This window comes from Antechinus flavipes, chromosome 4, assembly GCF_016432865.1.
Source record: "Antechinus flavipes isolate AdamAnt ecotype Samford, QLD, Australia chromosome 4, AdamAnt_v2, whole genome shotgun sequence".
Taxonomy (NCBI): domain Eukaryota; kingdom Metazoa; phylum Chordata; class Mammalia; order Dasyuromorphia; family Dasyuridae; genus Antechinus; species Antechinus flavipes.
In genome coordinates, this window is record NC_067401.1 from 39,146,753 (window position 1) to 39,166,471 (window position 19,719).

General features: G+C 36.6%; 1 protein-coding gene across 9 annotated transcripts in view; it reads left to right on the plus strand.

The window, feature by feature from the left end:
- Nucleotides 1–19,719, plus strand: part of POGZ (pogo transposable element derived with ZNF domain) — a 60,814-nt gene that overhangs the window by 15,632 nt on the left and 25,463 nt on the right. For 6 of the 9 annotated variants that reach the window (XM_051992646.1, XM_051992647.1, XM_051992649.1 and 3 more), the window contains exon 3: nt 541–699. The exons of the other annotated variants lie outside the window; for them this stretch is intronic. In XM_051992646.1, the coding sequence (XP_051848606.1) occupies nt 541–699 (159 nt within the window). The remainder of the gene's footprint in view (nt 1–540; nt 700–19,719) is intronic. 9 annotated transcript variants of the gene reach the window in all.

Below are 19,719 nucleotides of genomic sequence, written 5' to 3' on the forward strand. Positions count from 1 at the left end.
TACTTTTGTAGCATTCCCTGGGCTCATCAAGTTTTTGTTCTGCATTGTCTCAGGAAATACATAGTACAGGGTCATATTTCAGGGTCACACTTTGGACTACTCTGGAATCTAGATGATGTATATTTTCTTTTTGTTAAAGCATAACCAGTTGTTTGACTTTTTTTTTTAAGAGATGGTTTTGGCTTAATCTGAGTTCAGCATTGTATCGTCATGATTATGAAACCAGTAAAATGATGTTGATAGAACTTTATTGAGCCCTGTCTGCTTGGTACTATATAAAACATGAAATTAAATACCTAGTACAGTGGATAAATCTTCTAACTTAACCAAGCAGACTCAACACTCAAAAAAGGGAAAGAATTGATTGTTTCTAAGTGGAAGAATTAGGGATAAATAAAAAGAAGAGTCATCCAGAAAACAGGAAATTTCTTGGATAGATATCCCCACAAAGGTAGAGAAGAAAAGCAAGGGCAGATTCCTTCTTTGTCTTCTGTCCCTGGGTCATATGTCTTCAAGTGACTGTACCTCCCCTTCCCACAGTTTCTGTGAGCCTGCAGCCAGTCTCAGCTCCAGTGCCCATCGTTGCCCATGCTTCTGTTGGTGGGCACCTCTCTACATCCACCACCGTTAGTAGCAGCGGAGTACAGAACAGCGACAGTGCCAAGAAGACGCTTGTCACACTAATTGCCAATAACAATGGTAAGTGGGATCCTTGGAAAATCTTCCTGGTCAGAAAGTTTAAGAAGATAAGGGAGAACAAAAAGTCATTGAAACAACTGAGCCTTTTTGAAGTAGCAATTTCATCCAGTCTTCCTAATGCACCACATTATCACATCATTCTTTTTATTCAAAAATCTTAGTACTTCCTGAATTAAGTATATGTTTCTCAAGTATAGTATTTGAGATTCTCTACAACATGTCTCTACTTTTCTAGTCTTATCCCATGTTTCTTCCCTTTATGTATTCTTAGGTTCCAGTTAAATTGGATTACTTTTTTCTTCTGTTTTCATTCTTCTCTCATTTGTGCCTTTACATTCACTCTTTTCTCCCTGCTAGAACTGGGATGGATTTCTTTCTTTCCAGTCTCTCCTGGTTAAAAATCCTTCCCTTTTTTCAAGATCTAACTGGTGCTCTTTCCTTTGTGAAACCTCTCTTCATTCCCCCTCAATTGAAAGCCATCTTTCCTTCATAACATTTTTCACAAGTGCTTTATCTAAGGTTTTTCGTTAGAACATTCTGCTTTGTAGCATTAGATATATCTTTTCTCCTCCTTCTATTGGACTATATATTCCTTGGGGACAGATATATTTCTTTCATCATCTTTGTATTCATAATGCTTTTGTAAATATTGCTGATTTGAATTCAATCTCTGGAATAAATAGGAGTTAGAATCAAAAAATGATTGAGTGATTGGCACTGTCTCTGCTGAGTTAGTTAGGTGATGAATTCTTGCTAGAGTATAACCGCACCAAGGACCTCTGGGCTATTGCTGAGGACACCCAGCACAAGAAACAATATGTCAAATTCCTAGTTATTAAGAGTTTCCAATTCCTTCTGGCAGAATTCTTCCTGGGTAGCTAAGATACCTTTCTCTTGTACATTAAGTTGTTTGTTAGTTTTCAAATATAGAAGATAAGATAGGATTGACATTAATACTGCAATTGAACGATAAAAGCATCTATATTAGAGGTGACTGCATTTTTAATAGTGGAAGAAGTGAGTGTCATATGATTAGCTGTAGTTTAATGATCAGAGAAGCCATGGTGTGTTTAAAAAAAAAAAAAAACTGTTTAATTTTACCTCCTAAGAATGCCTTTATGTTATGTACTTCATAAATTTTGGATTGTCTTCACATTGCTGTCTGAAAGCTTTGAGCTGAGTTATTACAGCTAAAATGCTATTTTATTGATTGTTATTTTCTCCTACTCTTAAAAAATAAGGGTGAGGATAAGGGTTAAATAACATTTTTAGATAGAATTTCCCCCTTTATAACATAATTCTGTTTCAGGCCCTCATTTTTGATGTTTTCTAAATGTTAAGACTTCTTAATATATTCATATTCCACTAAAGTACACTAGCCATTCATTCATGCATTCAAAAGTAGTTATTAAGCATCTCCTGTACAAGGAACTGTTCTAGGTGTTAGGGATTCCGGGACAAAAATGAAATTCTTTCCTTCTTTATTCCTTTATTCATTCTTCTTCCTACTAGAACTGGAATGAACTTCTTTCTCTTCCTTTCTTTGAGATCTAACTCTGCTACCTGCTCTCAAGAAGCATTTGCTGGACCATGAAGATAATCTCATTTTGCATCCTGAGCTACTTGGAAAATGAGGAAATCACCCCATTTCTAATCTTGCTAGACTTTTAATGCTGCAGGCTCTTATATTGCTAACCTTATATTTCTGAATAGCCACATCTTCTAGCAACAGTTGGAACACTTGCTGTAACACAGATAGGAGACTGAGGGTCTGGATTAAGGTTGGAATGGAAGGATAGGAATAAATGTCTTCTATCTCTTGTTCCTTTTCTATTTAGGCCTTTATTATTATCCTTGTAAATAGAATAGGTAGCTTTGTAACAATTTTCCTGCCTTCAGTGTCTCTAGTAATCTTGTATCTTATAGATACCTTCATCTTCCTAAAGCACTGTTGTTGTTTTTCTTGTTACTCCCCTGCTCATATATTTTCAATGGCCAGCAGTTGATTATCTTCAAGATAAAGTTTAGGTACATGTGCTACACCCTAACTTTCCAGCTGCCTTTACTCCTTCTAGCTGTTCTCCAAATGCATATTGTACTTTTCCACTAAAGAGCCTAGCTCATCCTTAACTAATATAGCTCCTTATATTTAAGTATTCAGCAAATATTAAAACGGAACTAGGAACAGTAAATAGAAGTAACTAAAAGGAAAATTTGTTTCACATAAGGGAAAACTGACTTAACAATTAGAATTGTTTGCCTCCACATATAGTAAATTTCTCTTTGCTGGAAATCTTATGAAAGCTCAGGAATTTGGATATATTGTATAAAGGTGTCTTGTTCAGATATTAATTAGACTAAATAGATGGTCTTTCAGCTCTGAAAGTCTGTGATTATGTGGATGTTATTCCCTTTGCTTGACATGCTTTGAATGGGGAAGTCCAGGACTTACTGAAAGCAGGAGAAATGATTCAACTTTCTTTTCTGTTTTCTTTATTATTTAATAGCAAATGCTATTTATAAACAGCTAATTTTTATTGTAAATCACTAACCACATCAGAAAGAAAATAATCCATGAACAAAAATTTTAAATTATGTTAAGGCAGATCTACTGGAATTATGGCTGTAATCACATAGCCTTGATCTCTCTGAAAGATACAAGAACACAACTACTGATTGTTGTCTCTGGATTTGTTCTTTGAGGCCTCTAGTCATAGAACATGGCTTTAGGCCTGCTGTTGATTGCACCGGTATAAGGACCCAGAATTGGAGTGCAGGTGTAGGGAGAAAGAAGTAGACAAAAGTTGAAACTTTTCGGTACTCTGTTGTGTAGAGAAACTATAGCTTTTCAGATGAAAAATGATGTTACTAACAGGTTTTCTGGCTTCTTAATCTTACTTTGGACTTTGCACTTTAATTTGTGGGGAGACAAAGTATTATCTATAGGTTCTGTTTCTAAATGTACACTTTGAGATCTTTGAAGAGACACTTAATCTGCTTCCTGATGCAAGGCAGTAGGGAAGACTCTATTCCATCCCAAAAGCAGTAAATGCCGCCTTCTTATCAAGTTTGAAGAGCTGGCATTTTACCAGGAAACTGTGTGTGTGTACATATGTGTACATATTTGTGCATAAGAAATATAAAATAATTTGGAGGAAAATCCTTTTAGATGCAGGATCAAGAAAGACTTCATGTAGAAATAAAGGTTTCAGAAAGGTAAAAGTTAATAGAAAAGTGTTCTAGGCAAGAGTAGTAGCCATTTTGAAGACATGGAAATGGGATGCAAAGCCATGGATTGTACCTATTGAGGTATTGAGGATTGAAAAAAGATTGTTCAGTGACTAAAATATAGATGTTTTGGGGCTGGTAATTCTCCCTGATAAGCAAGCCCCTCTGACTCTTAAAAAAAGATAATAATAAATGTGTGTGTGTGTGTGTAGTATTTCTTTCTTTCCAGTTACATGTAAAGATAGTTTTCAACATTCATATGACTTTATAACATTTTGAACTCCAAATTTTTCTCCCTCTCCTCTTCAAGACAGCAAGCAATCTGTAGATTATGCATGTATAATCATGTCAAACGTATTTCCACATTAATCATGTTGTAGAAGAAGCTTCAGAACAAAAGGGAAAAAATTAAAAAACATGAAAACAGTATGTTTCAATGTGAATTGAGATTCCATATCCATTTCTCTGGATATGGATAGCATTTTCCATATTTTATATCATTGTTCTGCTCACTTCATTCAATATCAATTCATGTTAGTCTTTCCAGATTATTCTGAAATCAGCCTGCATATCATCTCTTATAGCACAATAGAATTATACTACATTAATATGCTACAACTTCTTCAACCATTCCCCAATTGATGGGCAGCTCCTCAGTTTCCAAGTCTTTATCACACAAAAAGAGCTGCTATAAATATTTTTGTATGTGTGGGTCTTTCCCCCTTTTTTTCATGATCTCTTTGCGATATAGATCTAATAATGGCATTGCTAGATCAAAGGGTATACAATTTTATAGTCTTTTGGCTCTGAACTCTTAAAAATGAAAACCCAAGATGGACAAAAAAGCTGAATTTGATACTTCTGGTACTAATTTTTTAAAAAAAAGTATCCTGATAAATATTTCATATAAAAACATAGCTTCTAAGAATTCATTGGTCTTGATTTTCAAGGATTCTGTCTTTTTCAGTAATTTCCAATAAAACCTGCTTTTAAAAAGAAGAACCTCTTAGAAACTTGTTTCCCCTACTTCTTGGACTAATTTTAGCTTAAAAAGCACAAAACAATTTCCCTCTAACCTGAGGAGAGCAAAAAGAGAGGCCAGACTCAGAAATTCTCTTCAGGGTACACTTGTATGTACACACACAAACACATACATGTGTTTGTATATACTGATCAGGAAGCATTTTCCTAGAGTGAGTATGTTGCACTTATGTTGTTTAATGGGGGAAAGGGTAGGGACAACTTAATTCATTGCACTGTATATATATTTCATGTATCTGTGGATAAAAGGTCATATCTTTGCAATCAGTACCATTGTCAATTTACCACAAATTATAATTATAAATTGAAGTTTTTATTGTTGGGCAGTGTGTTTCAAGTGATTGTTTCAGAAGATAAGGGAGGAGACATCTGAGAGTTGAATAAGTGAAAGAAAAGTATTTAGGTACCTATACTTGAAATTTACTTAAATATTACATTTTGTCATTAGTCATTTTTCAGTCAGGTCTTATTCTTTGTGATCCTATTTGGGGTTTTCTTAGCAAAGATACTAGTGGTTTGCCATTTTCTTCTTCAGCTTATTTTATAAAAGAGGGAACTGAGGCACAAACAGGGTTAAATGACTTGTCCAGGGTCACACAGCTAATAAGTGTCTGAGGTTGGATTTGAACTTTCTGACTCTGGAAAAAGTTGTCTTTCTGACTCTGGACTCAGCACTCTATCCACTGTGCCACCTAGCCACTCCAAATGTTATATATATGTTTTGAAAACAAAACAGAGGGACATGAGACAAAAGGGATGACTTATTTGGCAAGACTTTTTCCTTATTTCCATCCATTTGTGAAAATCAAGAACTTTCTGTCCTGTTCCCAACACTTATTCAGCTCCAATCTCTCAAACTTTTGAGATCTCCTTATTTGGTCTTCCAAAAGTTAGCAAAATGTGTAATTAGGTCTAAGCGACAATCTCTTTTGAAATTCTCTCTATTTGTCCTAATGACAATTAGGGTCTGGCTCCACCTGTTTTTGAGAGTGGGGTCAGTTCTCATGGCTTTTCAAGTGATTTATTTCTGTACTCTTAATTCCTAGAGTGGAAAGTCTGAGAAGAGGGGAATCTCATAGCTCAAACACATGTTAGAAAAAGATGCCATTAAATTGATATTTGGTCTTAATAGATGAGTTAACTCTTGAGAATGGTACAGTAAATATTGATATTCACTTAGAGATTCTTTTCATTACTTCATACATTGTGGCATCTTGTATCTTATCTAGAATAGCAGGGAAATTCAGGGTTCTACAAAAAGGTCCATTATAGTCCTTCCCCTAATTTTTACATGTCAAAATTCTAGCCATTTTTAAAGGTAGCACAATTGCTAACTTCTGTTTAATGGCTTTCCTAGATCACCCAGAATACAATCACAGAACCAGAAAGGTATTTTAGAGACCACTATAGTTTTAACTTCTACCTGTTCCTTCTATACTGTAATCCACAAGAAGAAATGGAAATATTTTGCTTTGTTTTATTTTGTGATGGCAAAGAATGGAAAACCAAGGGATATGGAACTCCCATTTATATTTGTTATTTGCTTATATTTGACTTTTTGTGACCTCGTTTGGGGTGTTCCTGGCAAAGATACAAGAATGGTTTGCTATTTCCTTCTCTATCTCATTTAACAGATGAAGAACTAAGGCAAACAGAGTTAAGTGACTTGCTCAGGATCACACAGCTAGTAAGTGTGACTCAGGAGTCTTCCTGATTCCCAGCCTGGCACTCTATCCATTCTACCTAACTGCAACAATAACTAAACAAATTAATGGTATATGAATGTAATGGCATGGAAAACTGTTGACATCTATGAAATGATGAAGGGGGATGACTTCAGAGAAACTGGGAATACATGGATGAATTGATGAAGGAGGAAGTAAACAGAATTAGTAGAATAGTAACAGTGATGTTTAAAGCAAACAATCTTGGAAGATTTAAGGCCTCTGTAAACCCAGCTGTTGGGACTAGAACACAACTATTTGACGAAAACTTTTGAGAAACCCAGAAAGCTGTCTGGCAAAAACTATATATAACAGCTCATACCATATACCAAGATAAGCTCTAGGTGGTAACACAATTTATTTATTTATTTGTTTGTTTGTTTGTTTGTTTGTTTGTTTGTTTGTTTGTTTATTTATTTATTTATTTATTTATTATGGCTTTTTATTTACAAGATATATACATGGGTAATTTTTCAGCATTGACCCTTGCAAATCATTTTGTTCCAACTTTTCCCCTCCCCCTCCCCCAGATGGCAGGTTGACCAATAATGTTAAATATGTTAAGGTATAAGTTAAATACAATATATGTATACATGTCCAAACTGTTATTTTGCTGTATAAAAAGAGTCAGACTTTGAAATAGTGTACAATTAGCCTGTGAAGGAAATCAAAAATGTAGGCGGACAAAGATAATAGGGATTGGGAATTCTGTGTAGTGGTTCATAGTCATTTTCCAGAGTTCTTTCCCTGGGTGTAGCTGGTTCGGTTCATTACTGCTCCATTGGAACTGATTTGGTTCATGTCATTGTTGAAGATGGCCACGTCCATCAGAATTGATCGTCATATAGTATTGTTGTTGAAGTGTATAATGATCTCCTGGTCCTGCTCATTTCACTCATCATCAGTTCATGTAAGTCTTTCTAGGCCTTTCTGAAATCATCCCCTGCTAACTCTTTGCTTTAATTCTGCTCCTTTGCTTCTCCTTACTTATTAATAAGCTCCTCCATCCATGGATCCCTCCCTTGTCTTCTTCCCTACCTGATGAATTCCCCTCCACCCATCCCTTCCCCATTATCTCTTTATAGATTTTGGAGGGTGCTATACCCTTAATGGTATATATGTAGTATTACCTACTTAAACCATTCTCAATATGAGTCTTCCCCCCTCCAGTGTTTCTGTCTATTTATCCTTTGTACCTTATTTGCATAACATTATCATTATTTTTACCTTAATTCTACCCACTCTTTCTTTTGAGTTACCCAGTTGCTGATGTCAGTCTTAAACATACAATGTACATTTGTATGTAAAAAATATAAATATTTTTGTCCATGTTCTTTGAAATTTGATCTTTGATATTGGCTCATATGTTAAATTTTCTGTTGAGTTCAGTTTGAAAGAAAATCTTGAAAATCTGCAAGTTTATGAATGTGGATTTTTTTCATTCAATGTTACAGATAATTTTGCTGGATATGATATTTTTAACCTCAGGCTTACTTTTTTTGATTGCTGGTATATATTATTTCAGGACCTGTGCTCTTTTATTGTGTCTGCTGGTAAGTCCTATACAATTCTAATTGTAGCTCCAGAATATTTGAATTTTTTTTCTTGTTTTTTTGCAACATTTTCCCTTTGATTTGAAGGTTTTTGAAATTTGGCAATACTATTCCTATGTATTTTCCACAAAAGGATCTCTTTGAGGTGGTGACTGGGATTTTTTTCCTATTTCTAGTTTCCCTTCATGTTCTATCACTCCAAGGCAATTTTTTTGGATTATTTCTTGTATTGTTATATCAAGGTTCTTTTTTTGGTCATCCAATTATTCTTACATTTTTTCTTCTTGATCTGTTCTCTAAATCTGTTGTTTATTTTATACGTATTTCATATTCTGTTTTATTTTTTCATTCTTTATATTTTGTCTTGTTATTTCTTGTATAGCTTCACTGGCTTCCCCAATTCTAATTTTTCATAGAGTTATTTTCATCTTTAAGACTGTGTCTTCTTTTCTAGTAGGTTAACTTTTTCCCCCCATCATCTTATTTTTCTTGGTTGGTTTTTGTTTTGTTTTGTTTTAGTTTTTCTTCAATATCTCTCATTTGATTTTTAAGTTCCTTTTTGAGGAATTCTATAAATTCTCTCTGGGCAGGGAGCCATTTCATGTTACTCTTTGGGGTAGAAGAAGCTTTTTTTTTTTTTTTTTTTTTTTTACTTAAGTATCCTCCTCTGAATATGAACCCCAGTGTTCCCTGTTCCCATAGTAAATGTTTATGGTGGGGTTCTTCTTTGATGGTTTTTTTTTTTTTTTTAATATCAGTGTATCTCTTCTAATCGTGAGGGGGAGAGGTGATCCTACTTTCACTTCAGCTCTCCCTTTTGACCTGGAACCCCAAACCAAAAATTCCTGCCTTCTGTAAGTGCCTGAAGCCCTCAGCATCCCTGTCCCCCACCTCTGCACTCCTGGTGTGCTGATTCTTTCCCATCCAGGAGTTCCCAAGCATAGTTGAGCCTGATATTCCTAATCAACTAAGATTCACTCAGTCTTTCTGAACTCACTAAGCTATCCAGGAGGTGAAAGATTCTGTGGTTCCTGCTGAGGTTCCAGTCAAACCCAGCCAGCCCCAGAGGTCCCCACTTCATGTTTCTGTGGAGCCTGAAAGTGTTTACATTTCACACTGGTCAGTTGCCGGCCTAAAGGTTTTCTTCTAGTCGCCTTGGGTTGGATCAGGAGGATCCCTGTTCTGCCCTTATTCTTCTTGATTTTTCACCAGTCTATGAAACATTGTTCTGTTTATGGGGGACATCTGGAAAGCTTGAAATTTACTGACCTACCCCATCATCTTCCCAGAATCCTCCAATTAGAGAGTACTTGTGATAGAATTTGCTACCTTCTAGAAATGGGTAATGTTGAAATTTGGCTTATATAATGCATTTTATTTTTCTTTCTTTCTCAATGGAGAGGAAGGGAAAGGTGGGAGGGAGAAAATTTGGAGCTGAAAATAAAATTGGATTAAAAAACCCCCAACATAATACCCATCTTCAGACAGAGAGGTGGTGGACCCAAGCTGAAGATTGAAATATGTAATTGAAACATGTAATGTGGCTACTGTGGGAATTTGTTTGTCTTGATTACATATTTGATAAAAGGATTTAGTTTTTAATTGCTTCACGGGAGGAAAGTGGAGGAAAAGAAACTGATTTTTAATTGCAAAAGTTAATTTTTTTCTTTTAAGAAGACATTTCAATTTTGTTTGAAAACTTCTGGTGGTAGTGAACCCATTAGATTCTATGGTAGACTATTCCACTCTTTAATAACTTGGTTAGGAAGCTTTTCATAATTTTTTTTAATCAAACCTAAATCTATATCTCTTTAATCCATTGCTTTTCCATAGCTAAGCAGAATAAGGCTTGTCCCTTCTCTAATAACCATCAAGTATTTAAAGATTATTTTATTTCTTGAAGCCATACATCTTTTCTCTGGGTTAAACATCCCCATAGTGGAAGAACAGGTTCAGTGGATAAGAATTACTTGGACCCTGTATTGATTTCTTGAAGGAAAAGGCTTTTTTGTCATATAAAGCAGGACAGGACCAAATAGCATTAGGAGCAGCCTGATTGGTCTCGGGGGAAGGGGGAGGTACTTTGAGGATGGAGTATATAAGGAAATGTAGGAGTAGGGGAGAAGATGTTTACTCTTTGCTCATTGCTTAGATCCATCCTCTCCAGGGAGATATTTACTTCTTAACCATGGACCAAATTTTGAGAAAAACAAGAAATAGAAACCCCTGCTGAGGCCTGTTCCATTTCCCCATTTATTCGTTTGGCAAGGATAATAGGAATCGGGGAATAAAAGTGCAGGCTCTGTCATCTCTAAGTGCTTCAAACTGGCCAGGGACAAAAAAGAGTTATGCGGGAGGTTTTCATTATGCTTCCCAAGCTGCTTGAATGGTAGCTGCTGCTTCATCAAGGGAAATGTTGGCATGAATTCCTAGAAAGGTTGCCCACAGGAGTCCCATTTTCAGGATTTGCTAGAAAATAAAATGAGTAGGACTGTTAGAGAGATGGAAGAGAATATGGGGACCCCAACAAGAGGTATCTTAGGTCCTAGAAAAGGTAATTCTGAGTTTACCAAGCTTAGTGGGGAGATCCATAAGGCCTTCATGGACCTTCAGATGATGAGGATTGTCTTTTTCCATTGTTATGTTGTTTGAGTATTGAATAGAGGAGCTGTTGAGATTTAGGGTAATCTCCCCCCACTCATAGGGTGAAAGAGGGACTGAGATCTCTTTACCTCTAGGATATGGTGTTTAGGCAGTAAGAGGGCTGTAGCCACTACTGCCCAAAGATAGGAAAGCTAGCCAGAAGTGACTAGATCCAAGACTTTGGAAAAGTAATCCATAGAACAAGGATCAGGGCCCAAGAATCAGACAAGGTCACCCTGGACATAGAACCCATGCCTTTCATCTACACAAAGATAGAAGGATTGGCAAGATTGGGAAGGACTAATGCTGGTGCTGAAGAAAGACAGCACTTTAGATCTCGAAAGGACATTTCCTGAGAGGGCCTCCATCCAAGATGGGTGCCATCTGACTTGCAGATGGCTTCATAGAGGGAGATGGCAATGGAGCTTAAAAAGAGATTATCCAGACCTGGCAATATCCAGCCACATCAAGAAAAGTCTTCAGTTGTCTCTTAAAGACTGGCTAGGAAATGCAGAGAATGGCTGCAGTTGTGGATGGGCTTTAGGGAATAATGTTTCTAGTGGGATATCTTATGAAATCTTTAAGACATATGAAGACAGGAACAGTTAGACAGCACAGTGGGTAGAGCATCAGTCCTGGAGTCAGGAGGACCTGAGTTCAAATCTGATCTCAGCCACTTGATACTACAAGTAACTTTGCCTTGTCAAAAAAAAAAAAAAAAAAAAAAAAAGGATGGGAGTTGCGTTGAGGGATTTTCCTGGTATGCTGTCTTCCCAAATCTCTTGAGTTTACAAAATTTTGGAAAGGGTAGGCAAAATTTTGGAGTGGCAAGGATTGCCAGTTGGGAGAGTAACATAAGGTTAGACATAAGGTGTTGGGCATTTAGAAAAGACCAAAAATGATGAACAAAAAGGAAGTCCTTGTAAGCACAGGCCAAAGGTCTTTGGGATTTGCCATCTAAACTCACAAGGGATTGAGGGGAAGGATAGAATAGATCTTATCAAAGAAGGAGATGAGACCAGAATAAGTGACTCCTGTATGTATCAAGAAGGGAATAGATTTAACTTCATCCTCAGTTCAGCAAGAGAGATGTGCAAAGAGGGAGTCACGCTACCCAGAGGGCCCCATCAGTTTGAGTTTAGAGGACCTTGGGAAGGGGAAGGAAGCTGAATAGCTGGCTTCAAACCTTCCACATATATACGCTGGGGGCAGTCCCCTTTTCAGTGTCTCTCCTAATTTACATCAGGACATGGACACAAGGACTGGAGAAGATAGTGTCAGAACTATTGTCGTCCTTCCTACATTTAAAGCAAGAGTTAAATGAGATGGGAACCATGGCTTTGGTTATTGGCCACATCTATAGCAGTGGCTAAGGCCTGAGCCTTTTTTCTAATCCTCAGATCCTTCTCCATCTGCAACTTGTTCCTTATAGACCACAAAAGTCACTTAAAGCAATTCCCAAATGGGTTTAGGAACCTTTTTCAAGTTTTGGAGCTTGCAACAAATGTCCAGAGCTGAATGAAATAAAATGCATGGCCAGGACTGTTGCCCCCACCCAGCATTCAGGATCTAGGTCAGTGAACTTGACATAGAGTCCCAGAGTCTGTCCCTGAAAGTGGCAGGGTTTTCCTCTAAGCCTGCTGCATGCTAACTAGTCTTAAGATCTTGCAGCTAACAAGTTCCCTGATCCATCAGATTTCCAATTTATCTTAATCCTAAATAGCATCGATCAGAATAGATTCAATGATTGTCACCTAGTGCTATTTTCCAAATGGTGTCATACAAATCTCAACTTATGATTTCAATTATTTGTAGCATATTTTCCATGAGGATTATTCCAAGCATTTCATATTATGGGATTGACTTATTTCCAGCTAATATACTGCCAACAATTTTAAAAGTGGCAGTAATATACTCTAATTATCACACTTAAGAATACATCATAATTTAGTTCAAAAGTAGATTTTGTAATCTCAGAAAGAACCTGATGCTTATTAGTTTTCTCATAGCTTTCTGTAATTTCCTCAAACCTTCAAACGTGCTTAAACCTTCTTTTCATTTTTATATATTTTTTGTGGTTTGAAAACCCAAACTTTTATTACCTTCCATGTTCTTGCTTTAGTCCTTTCCTATTTTTCTTTACAAATCTCAAAAAAAACATTATTCAGACTATACAAATTTTCTTTGCTTGCTGAATTTTTAATTTTGGCACACATCTTTGATCTCTCCTCCTCTGTGGGGATCTGGGTGATCCTTCAGTCTGCCCTGTCTCCTCTCTGCTCCAAGGGCTGTGCTGTCTCGAGTCTCCTCCTCTGGAGCAGGAACTTTCCTCCCTCTTTGGAGGAATCATGGTGCGGAGCCCCTGCTGTCCCTGGAGCTCTGCAGGTGCAGACCTTCCAGCACCTCCGGACTCAGGCTGCTCGCACATACTTGTGTGTATTCAATGCCTCAGATCCGTGGGACCTCCTAGAATCCTTCATCTGGACATTGGCATCCCCATATCAAGGCTGCAGGAATGAAGCCTGCATGGGTGAGTGGGGAGCCTGTCTGGGCCCTGATAGAGTTACTAGAGTTGGGGCTGCTGGGACCAGGGGATGTGGTCAGCAGGACTGGGGGTGTCACCTTGCCCTTCTCCCTGAGATTAAGGAAGAGGTGAAACAGAAGAGCTGTGGGAGAAGAGTAGGAGGAGGGAAATGAAAAAAAAAAGTCTTGAGCCCATCTTGGGACCCAGGAGCAGAAGAAGGGGATGGAAAGGCCTATGTCTGGTGATGGCTAAGAGTATTAGAGCCATATTCAGGCCACTCTCCCTGATTTACTAAACTGTATTGAAGCCAGGCAGTATTGCAAAAGAAAGCCATATTCTTCCTCTTCAGATCCTGCCCTCAAATTTACTGCATAGTATACACAGGGGTCAGTTCCAGGCACTGTCCAGTTGCTCCTGGGGCAGGAGGAGCCAAAATCAAAAGACTAGGGGTGGGGGGGAGGCAGTTGGGGGGATGAGTGGAGGGTCCCTGTCTCATCTCTGACTTCTGTACCAGGGACTTTGGAATCTCAGAGGTCCAGTAGGAGAAAAGAAAAGAAAAATGCATTTCAACCAAGGCATCCCCTGCTGTATAGGAAGAGCAGATGGCTCAGGGTGCACATAGGCAGTTCACACCTCTTGATACTGTTGTCCAACCCCTCCTAGGGTAGAGACTCCCAGGAGCAGACAAAGAAAAGGGAAACAAGAAGGAAAGATAGGGTCTAGAAGCCAAAGTCAGAACTAGAGAAAGTCATCGAGGGCAAGGGAGAGGGAGCCCAAAGAACCGGCCCTCAAGCTCTGCCCCTTCCCACATTCCAGCACCACTAGAAATGCAGTGGGAGAGCAAGTGTGATAGGTAAAAATCAATTATCTGAGCAAAGAATTGGAAAATGAATAGATGTCCATCAATTGGGGAATGGCTAAATAAATTGTGGTATATGAAAGTAATGAAATATTATTATTCTATAAAAAATGATGAATAAACTGATTTTAGAGAGACCTGGAAAGATTTACATGAACTGATGCTGAGAAAAACAAGTAGAACCAGGAATACATTGTACATAATAACAGCCAGAATGTGTAATGACCAACTATGAAAGACTTGGTTCTTCAAAAGTGAGTGCAAGGGATAATGTTGTAAAAAAATTACCCTGGTATGGATTCTATTAATATAAAGTTATTATTAAATAAAATTTAAAAAAAAAGAAAGAAAGAAAGACTTGGTTCTTCTCAGTGGTTCAGTGATCCAAGGCAATCCCAATAAATTTTGGATAGAAAATGTCCCCAGAAAGAGAACTATGGAGACTGAATGTTTAAATCAACACATGCTATGTTCACTGTTTTTTTCTGTTGTTATTGTGTTTTTTTCTCTCCCATGGTTTTTCCCTTTTGTTACAATTTTTCTCTCAACATGATTCATAAAGAAATGTGTATTTAGAAAGTTAATATACATGTATGACCAGAAGAAATTTTTTTTAAAAAAAGAATTAATTACCTGAACACGAGACTGGATTCTGAAAGGAAAAGGCTTTATTGTCATATGAAGCAGGACAGGAACAAGCAGCATCAGGGAACTGGTTGGTCTCAGGGGGTACGTTAGGATATTTTATAGGGAAATGTAGGAGTAGAAGGAAAGATGCTTATTCTTTATTCATTGCTTAGACCCTTTCTAAGGAGATGTTTACTTTTTAACCATTAGCCAGATTTTGAGAAAAACAAAGAATAAAACCATGTAGCAGGACCCAGGCTTCCTGGTATCCTGTTTACTAGAACCCAAGCTTCTTGCACTGGGGGTGTGTGGTTAATCATGTTGTGTTTATCACAACCCAAACCCCTTGCACCTGTCCTGGTGGGCAATACCTTGTTTTTCTTCCCTTGTTCCTAACTATAAATAGGCCCATTCCACCTCTAGTTTCTTCAGTTGGTCTTTATGGCACTTGATTTTTTTGGCGTCTCTCCTCTTTGCTCTCTAGCAATTGTCCTTCCCTAAAATGGGGTTCTCTGACCTGAAAACAAAACTGAATGTGGGGGTCAAAAATTTTTCTTTATGATTTCTTATCAATAAATGTTTGATTTGTATGCCTAGTTAGTGGGATGTAAAAATTTCTCAGGCAAAAAGGAGTTGCAAGTGGAAAAGTTTAAGAAGTCCTGATGTAGATAAGGTCCAACTAGTTCAAGATACAGTTTTGTATATCTTTCTGTTTCTGGAAACTTAGCATTTCTTAGTGCAGTTTAAGATTGCATGGACTTGTTTGTTTGTGTCAGTCAACAAGCATTGTAAGCTCTTTATAAATGTTTGTTGCTTATCAAAATCATGAAAGTTTGCCCACAGGGCAATGTGTAAAAAGAAAGCAATCTCTCAGTCATAGGTGACTGATAAGCACCTCAAAAATCAACCAAACAAAACTTACTAAAATGCAAGGATGATCATGTATGACAAATTGAAAATAATTTTTTATATTGAACTACACTTTGATTTTGTATTTTTAAGTTATTTTTCTGAACTCCCAATTTTAAGACTTTGCAAATAGCTCTATTAAATTCTTCTGATCCAAGCACTGTCCAAGCACTTTTTCTCATTTGATCTTCGTAACAACCCTGTGATGTAAATTATTATTATTTGTATTTTATAATAGAGGAAAGTGAGGTTGAAAGAGGTTAAAATGACTTTTCCAGGGATACACAGCTAGTACTTGTTTGAAGCACAATTTGAATAAGCACACTATTCACTGGGACACCTAGCTGCACTATGCTATTTGTTTGCTGTTTTAAAATATATAGAATAAATTCTGCACATTATTTTAGAAATTGTCCTGCTTGATCTATCATCGGTCATTGTTGTTTAATCATTTGGATTTGGACCTGATATCCTAGCCTGTCAAGTCTTTTTAGTCCCAGTTTGCCCTGTCACAGCATAGCAGCTATCCTTCCTAGCTTTTGTTCCCTCTGCAAAATAGATAAGTTTACCATTTATTCCATTATTCAAATCATTAAGAAAAGGACCAAGTTCACACTCAACTATTAATTACTCCTTTTGGAAACCAACAGTTCTAAGTCTACCTAGCTATATTATTTTCTACCCAATACCTTTCTATCTCATCCACAAGAATGGCATGAGAAGGCATTGGCAAATGCTTTATTAAAATGTAAGCAAAATATAGTACATCATTCTTCTGATCCAAGCACTGTCCAAGCACTTTACAAATATTTTCTCATTTGATCTTCGTAACAACCCTGTGATGTAAGTTATTATTATTTGTATTTTATAATAGAGGAAAGTGAGGTTGAAAGAGGTTAAAATGACTTTTCCAGGGATACACAGCTAGTACTTGTTTGAAGCACAATTTGAATAAGCACACTATTCACTGGGACACCTAGCCGCACCATGCTATTTGTTGGCTGTTTTAAAATATATAGAATAAATTCTGCACATTATTTTAGAAATTGTCCTGCTTGATCTATTATCGGTTTAATCATCGTTACCAGGACTCCCAGAATCATGTTCCTGCTTTGCTGATAGCAACTTTAGATTTCTTATGAAAAAAAACATTGTGAATTAAGAACTGACTCGGTGCCTATATATAATTAAATGGTTCCCTGCAGGGTGTCAGGCCTCTGCAGCTATTTCAAATACAGCCAAAAACTCTTCAATAAGACTTGATTCTCCTCATTAATATGGTGGCTACGTGTGGAGATTTGCCATGATGAGGACCTCCTGATATAGTTTAAAAAATCTGTGCTTCAGTAAGCTTAAAGGATGGAGACAAGGAAAAAAAAAAAAAAAACTTAGGTGGAGTTAACTAATTTTTCAGTGTTTTATTAATTTAAAAAAATTGTTCTGCTTGTTTGTGCTGCTTCCTGAATTTTCTTCTGTTCTCTATTTTAAAATTTTTTCTTTCACTTTTAATTTGAGATTTCCTGTGCAGCATGACGAATATGGAAACATGTTTAGAAGAATTGCACATGTTTAACTTTTATTGGATTTCTTGCTGTGTATGGGAAGGGGAGAAAAATTTTGAACACAAGGTTTTACAAAAGTCAATGTTGAAAACTATTTTTGCATCTATTTGGAAAAATAAAAAGCTTTATTTTAAAAAAAAAAAAAAAGAATAGCTAAGTGTTTCTTACTTCTTTCCTGCTTTTGTTGGAAAACAGCTCCCTATTAACTTTTTTGTTCTGGCTATGAGTCCTGATAAGGGAAAGAAAAAAAAGAAGAGTAAAATATTTTTAGCAACACCTTCTCTCTATCTTCTTTTTTTGTTTTCTACATCTCCAAGCAGTGGTCCCATCATTTCTTTGACCTGCCTTTTTAGTTGCAGCTTTAAAAAAACTTTTTTTTTGGTTAACTTTAGTTTTTGTCATTAGACAAAATAAGCTGAGGAGCTTTAGCTTATTTTGGAGCTTTAGCTGTTTTGACACTATCTTAATGCTATACAGTTCTTTCACAATATTGGTACATGTAAGACTCTTTGCTATTGCTCTCTTCTGTGATATATTCCAAGAATTCACCAGGTCTCAGTAGTGTTTGTAAGGTGAAATTTGCCTTCTTGTTTAGGATGTCATCTTGTATAGTATTTGGCTTATATTGCTTATGTGGTATATATTGTTTATTAGCTTCTATTGTAGATATTTGTTGTATCATATTTACTATATGAAATTTGTAGGCTTCTTAAAGTCAGTTAACACAATACCTTTTATATCCCATGAATTCGGTTTGTTGAATGAGTTAAGTCCAAGAAATGCTGTGAAGAAAGAATTAGTGACTAGGTTTATGACTTTCAAATCTGTGTAAATGGCTTATTGGAATCAGTGTAGTACAAGTTCTCCATTTCCATTGAGGATAAAACAAGATGGAGTGGGCTTGAATTGGAGAAGGAAAGATGAGGTAATATGCCAAACAAATATTTCATAACTGTTAAACCTATTAGAGCAGGTAGGCCAGGGAAATAAGAGGAATCTCTCCCTTACAGATATTTAAGCTGAAGAAGCACGTGGAGTCTCACTCACTGACTGCAAGAAGACCAAGAAATGTTAGCTAATCCCTTAAACCTTAGAATTCTGTTATTTTTACGGCACTCAATGCTGGGTGTCTCATTGTAAGTCCTTGACTGCTTAAAGCAGAGTTTCAGGGTGAATTCAAATATTTGTCAATCTCTCTATTTGTTCACCTAAATGTTTTCAAGTTGCTTAAAGTTTAACTGTGTATAATGATAGTCTTGAGGTAGAAACTTAATTTTTCTTCTACCATTCTGAAAAAAAAATGATGAGCACTCATTTTGATATGTTGGTTCATTCATGAATTATTCTTTCCCTCATGTCCAATTATGATCCTTCGTAACCTCAATCTCTGTGACTCTTGACCATGTTTTACTGTAAGTCTTCCAGTACTGCCATGACAGTTGCCACCAATTATTTCTATATCACTGTGTTTTGGATAAACTTACTTTTCAATTGAATGTATCCTTGATTATGTATATTTCATTTTATTTCTTAAGTGAAGTAAGTTCCATGACCCATCCACTCCGTCCCAAACACTCCAAATAGAATTGTAAATAATCTAGATTCAAGAACATTTTTAGAGCTTTATTTTTTCCTCTAGATTCACAATTCTTTTGAAATGCCTAGAATTCCATATACAATAAAGTGCTTATATGATGATGATTTCTGGGGAATAATTTTCTGTCCTTTGGCTTCTAGATTAACTGCACAGTCTCTGTTGAAGAGTAGCTAATTAATCCTCAGGTTAATAAAAAAGGCAGAACATTGCCTCTAGTTGTAACAAAACTGCATCTTTAATTGTATTTGAATCCAATGTAAAATAATTGTCTTAATATAAATAAAATTGTGCACCTTCCTCAATGTACTTCTGAATTTAGGAATTAGTGATTTAATGTAGGCGTAAATTGATAGTCTTTGTGAGTTGCTGTGATCAAGAAAAAAATCACCCGATGACCAACCTTTTGATGTTACCTCTCTGCCCTTGAGGACTCAGATGACAGACATGCGGCTCAAAGCCAAACCCCTTATTCAGAGCCTTTCCATTTGGTAGAATCAGCCAGAGCTTGTGCTCTTCTAGAATAATAGCATCTTCTCAAACAATTGCCATGATACATATAATAAGTAAGGGATTTCTTTTTTTTTTTTTAATAACTTTTTATTGATAGAACGCATGCCAGGGTAATTTTTTACAGCATTATCCCTTGCATTCACTTCTGTTCCGATTTTTCCCCTCCCTCCCTCCACCCCCTCCCCCAGATGGCAAGCAGTCCTTTACATGTTGAATGGGTTGCAGTATATCCTAGATACAATA